This window comes from Propithecus coquereli, unplaced genomic scaffold, assembly GCF_000956105.1.
Source record: "Propithecus coquereli isolate 6110/MARCELLA unplaced genomic scaffold, Pcoq_1.0 Scaffold2, whole genome shotgun sequence".
Classification (NCBI taxonomy): Eukaryota; Metazoa; Chordata; class Mammalia; order Primates; family Indriidae; genus Propithecus; species Propithecus coquereli.
In genome coordinates this window covers 10,312,764-10,318,424 of record NW_012144966.1, presented here as the reverse complement: position 1 = coordinate 10,318,424, position 5,661 = coordinate 10,312,764, and the positions used below count along the sequence as shown (strand labels likewise).

At 41.8% G+C, this 5,661-nt stretch overlaps 1 protein-coding gene across 1 annotated transcript in view; it reads right to left on the bottom strand.

Annotated features, from left to right (window-relative positions):
* The window catches only part of TRIQK (triple QxxK/R motif containing), a 49,545-nt gene that overhangs the window by 16,617 nt on the left and 27,267 nt on the right, over nucleotides 1-5,661 (bottom strand). The window contains exon 2 of the mRNA XM_012643538.1: nucleotides 4,882-5,060. Coding sequence (XP_012498992.1) covers nucleotides 4,882-5,060 — 179 coding nt within the window. The remainder of the gene's footprint in view (nucleotides 1-4,881; nucleotides 5,061-5,661) is intronic.

Genomic DNA, 5,661 nt, shown 5'->3' with positions numbered 1-5,661 from the left:
TGGAAAGCAATATGGAGATACCTCAAAGAGATACAAGTAGAACTACCATTTGATCCAGCAATCCCATTACTGGGCATCTACCCAAAAGAACAAAAGACATTCTATAAAAAAGACATCTGCACTAGAATGTTTATAGCAGCACAATTTAAAATTGCAAAAATGTGGAAACAACCCAAGTGCCCATCAATACACGAGTGGATTAATAAAATGTGGTATATGTATACCATGGAGTTCTACTCAGCCACAAAAAACAATGGTTATATAGCATCTCTTGTATTCTCCTGGATAGAGCGGGAACCCATTATACTAAGTGAAGTATCCCAAGAATGGAAAAATAAGCACCACGTGTACTCACCATCAAATTGGTCTTAACTGATCAACATTTAAGTGCATATATAGTAGTAACATTCATCAGGTGTCGGGCAGATGGGAGGGGGAAGGAGGGGATGAGTATATACACACCTAATGGGTGTGGTGCACACCGTCTGGGGGATGGACACGCTTGAAGCTCTGACTGAGAATGATCTAATTGTTCAAAACCAAAATAGACAGAAAAATACCAGTATGTAGAAATAATGGAAAGCTATAAAGCACAGAAAATGAATGTACTCTATCAACATCCATAAACAAGAATAAAACTCTAAAACATGATGTTCACTAGAAAAAAGCAAATTATATAACATATACACCGTGATTTCATTTATATAAACTTCATTTATATAAAATGACAAAACTAAATAATATATTGTTTGACACAAATACAAATAGCAAATACATATAGAGAATTAATACAAAATTAAGAACATGGTTATTTCTCAGAAGCACGGATGGTGTTGCAATCAGGAAGAGATATACTGCCTACTGGTATATGTTCAATTTTTTTTTTTTATTTCAGCATATTATGAGGCTACAAATGTTTAGGTTACATTTCCCTTGCCGCCCCCCCCGCCCCAGTCAGAGCTTCAAGCGTGTCCATGCCCCAGATGGTGCACATCGTACTCGTTATGTTTGTATATACCTATCCCCTCCTCCCCCCTCCCACATGCCCGACGCCCAATAAATGTTATTCCTATGTGTGCACTTAGGTGTTGATCAGTGAAACCAATTTGCTGGTGAGTACATGTGGTGCTTATTTTTCCATTCTTGGGATACTTCACTTAGTAGAATGGGTTCCAACTCTATCCAGGAGAATACGAGAGGTGTTATATCACCATTGTTTCTTACAGCTGAATAGTACTCCATGGTATACATATACCACATTTTATTAATCCACTCATGTATTGATGGGCAACAGCTTAGGTTGTTTCCATATCTTTGCAATTATGAATTGTGCCGCTATAAAAACAAGATGGGAGGCATCAATCTACCAGACTGCAAACTATAATACAAGGCTGTAGTAATGAAAACACCTTGGTACTGGCACAAGAACAGGGACATTGACCAGTGGAACAGAACTGAGAACCCAGATATAAAATTATCCTCATATAGCCATTAATCTTTGACAAAACAAACCAAAACATACACTGGGGAAAAGAATCCTTATTCAACAAATGGTGCTGGGAAAACTGGATAGCCACACGTCGAAGACTGAAACAGGATCTGTACCTTTCACAAAAATCACAAAATCAACTCTCAAAAAAATCAACTCACGGTGGATAACAGATTTAAACCTAAGGTGTGAAACTATAAGAATTCTAGAAGAAAATGTTGGAAAAACTCTTATAGACATTGGTAGACAAAGACTTTATGAAGACGGCAAAGGCAATCACAGCAACAACAAAAATAAATAAATGGGACCTGATCAAATTAAAAAGCTTCTGCACAGCCAAAGAAACTGTCACAAGAGCAAACAAACAACCTACAGACTGGGAGAAAATTTTTGCATGCTACACATCCGATAAAGGGCTGATAACTAGAATCCGTATAGAACTCAGGAAAATGAGCAAGAAAAAATCAAACAACCCTATCAAAAAGTGGGCAAAGGACATGAACAGAAACTTTTCAAAAGAAGACAGAATAATGGCCAACAAACATATGAAAAAATGCTCAACATCTCCAATCATCAGGGAAAAACAATCAAAACCACAATGAGATATCACTTATCTCCAGTGAGAATGGCCTTTATCAAAAAGTCCCAAAACAATAAATGTTGGCGTGGATGTGGAGAGATAGGAACATTCATACACTGCTGGTGGGACTGCAAACTAGTGCAACCTCTGTGGAAAGCGATATGGAGATACCTTAAAGAGATACAAGTAGAATTACCATTTGACCAGCAATCCCATTACTGGGCATCTACCCAAAAGAACAAAAGACACTCTATAAAAAAGACATTTGCACTCGAATGTTTATACGTTTAATTTTTAACCTGGATGATGGATACATGGTTTTTTATGCCATTATTGTTTTTAAATCTATACTACATGTTTCATATATATAGGGGACCTGAAAAATTGCAAGTGTTGAATAGGGCATGAGACAACAAAAGGTTCTCCAGTAGATTGCTGTGCAAGTTACTTCACCTCTTGCAGCTTATGACATGGCAGAGTCAATGGAGCCTGAAGTGCTTTTAGCTAACTGAGGCATAGAAACAAGCCTTTAGCAGGTCCCAATAAAAAAGAAGTGGCAGTCTCTAGGGTTTTGGAACAGTGCCATACCTCCTTCAGCAAATAACAGCTGCTAAGAAAGAACTCCTGGATTGCTACCAAACTCTGATGGAGACTGACTATCTGACTACCTGGTCACGGGACTCAAAAAACCATCTGGCCTGAGGCACTAGTCAAGAATTGGAGGCCATCTATTAACAGTTCAACAAACCATAAAATTAGGTGCACCATTTTAACATTTAAAAAAGTCTATGAATTGTTCTTTATTATATTCTGACACCAGCTAGAAGTAGATTATTATATTGATAGCTATCCTTGGAGATGAACCTGAAGGACAATGACAAAAGGAAATCCTCCAAGTGACCGAAGTTTGAGTAATACATTGTGTTGTGTAGTTTATCTGGAATGTGAGGCAACCTGCGAAAAGGCATAACACTAGCCCTCCTGAATCAGAAGCTGAGCCAGCCACCTAGGCAGTTCAGATTCTTCATACCTATAGAGAAACTGGTAAAATGGGAAATCATAGTATTGGCTGGGGTGATTTATGCTGGTTATCAAGGTCTATTGAAATGGTTTGCTGAAAAATAGTGAATGCCAAAAGGAATATCAGAAGATGTAAGGGAACTCCTGGGTTAACTCATGTACTACTATAAGCAGTCATAAAACTTAATGAAATTTCCATATAACTTTATAACTAGGAGAATCACTAAGGGCTTAGAGTTTTCAGAAATTAAGATTTGAGTTATCCTCTAAAAGCAAAGACCCTCAGCAAACTAAGATGCTTTCTAGAGACAAGAATATCTGGAGTGAATATTGGAGGAGGAAGTTCATAAATTACAACTATTATGACAAACTAGAGAACTGATAAATGGTATCTGAACTTATATTTCTTTGCTTGCTCCTTGATTATAATACTAATTCTTCCTATACAACCAATTTCCCTGTAAAGTTACCATTATCAAAATTTTAAAAATATTTCTTCCTCTTCCTTTAGGCTGGATCACAATAGAACAAAAGGAAGACTAAATGTCATTTAAGATCCTGGACTTAGAGATAAGCAGTCTGGCATGGTTGAGACATATACCTGGGAAGCTGTTAAGGATGCTGGGGATTATCCTTAGATCCTGTTCAGAATTATTTTCATTATAAATGACAAATCCACCCTGAAATAACATGAAAATGGGGAGAGTCAGGGAGAGGGAGAGAGAGAGAGAGAGAGAGAGAGAGAGAGAGATTGATTGAGATGGATTAATTGATTTCAGCAGATTAAGGAAGAGCAAGGATTTTGCCGGGATTGACATCAACTGGAGTCTTGACTCGTTCCATCACCACTTTCTATTTCTTGTTTTTCTCTGGAACCATGGCTATTTACCATCTATGATTCATATCTTATAAAACTAAGACCAAAGCGGAATGGATACTTTTTCCTGGGATCATTTTAATCATCTTTACCATACCCTAAAAGATTACCTTTGTAATTGATTTCTCCCAAGTACAGAAGACTAAAAATCACCTAATAATGTGTATAGCTCCCAATTCAAGCCACTTTAACGAACCAAACTAGTTTATCACTGCTTGCTCTTGTTAAATATAGATTTAAAATATATACTAACAAACTCATGGCACATAATCAACAGAAATTCCTGCTTCGTATCTTAAATAGGAATTATGAGTAACAACCAAAAGCAAAATAATAATTAAAAAGTAAACATTAATGCAAAAGAACATTCAACTTATGCCTGGAATTTCTGATAGCAAAGATGGCAGCATACAAATTCACAATTTTTATTTGCATATATAATACAATCTGTACTGCCTACTTTTCAAACAAAACACTTTAAAAAGCCATTTTAAGTTATAATTTCTAAACAGTAGATATTATCTGGGTTAAAAGTTCCTTTTCTGATTTAGGGGGTCGGGAAGATGGCGGATTAGGGGTGACCTCCTGGCTCTCTGCTCCCAGAGTGGGAGGTGAAGAACACGGACACCCACACGCGAGTGAGGCGCTCCCCTGCAGGATTAGCTTCGTGAACCTACAGAGAAGCAGTGAGGGACAAGCAGTCCCGCGGATAGAATAAGGTTAGCTGCATAAGCGCTCGCAAATTACTGGAGAGTTGGGACAAAGGGGAAGTCCAGCGTGGGAAGGCCGCGCCCCGTGGCGGGCTGGCCTGGGCAGTGAGATCTGATTCACAGGAAGACGACTCTTCCTCTACCAAACCCCACTCCCACGCAGGCAGGGAAGTGTCAGAAGTCAGTGCGAAGTGGTAGCACAGACCGACAAGCGGTGGGGAGCCGAGACAGGTGCGGGGTCCATTTTGAACGCAGCGGAGCGCGGCGCTGGGTCGGCATCGGAGGAGAGGGACCGGCCCGAGCGCGCGCTCCCCAGATCAGAGGCCGCCCGAGCCCACCGGGGAGAGTTTGGAGGCAGCTTCTTGCCACAGGAGACAGCCAGGACTAGATCGGGGGAGGGGAACTCCATAAGAGAGGCTCTACCCACGGAAATCGCTGAAAGTTCTGCGGGCGCTGGAAGGGACACAGCAGAGTCCTCCCGCGGATTGGTCCAGAGTCACCATGGGTAGGGCGGGCGGCGGGCTCAGCGGGCGGCCCAGGGAAGCAGCTCTGGGAATAGGCAAGGGCGGACCCCGGCTCCGGATGCCCTCCCGGTGCAGACGGCTTCAGCGCTGACTAGCAGGGGGTGGGCAGCTGCAATTCGGGGACCTCAAAGCCTGCGACCGTGGGGACTTGTTGCCCGGGCATCCGCCTGAGTCATAGCCGCTGCCTCTGCAGCAGAGCTGGTCGCGCCCTGCGAGGAGAGTAGCGCGCGCAGCCACTTTTTCTCCCGAATCTGCGGAGTCTGTCGCAGCCGCAGACTCAAGCCCCACCTCCGAAAGAGCAGAAAAGTGAGAAAGAGCGATATTCCTGCCGAGTTTCCAGGTGGTCTCCAGCGGCCATTCAGTCGCTGGCGCTGTCCGCAAAGGTGACGGGGAACTGAGAGTGAACTGACGGAGACTGCTTATAGAACTGTGATCTGGGACACATAAGTCCCCCTCTGCCC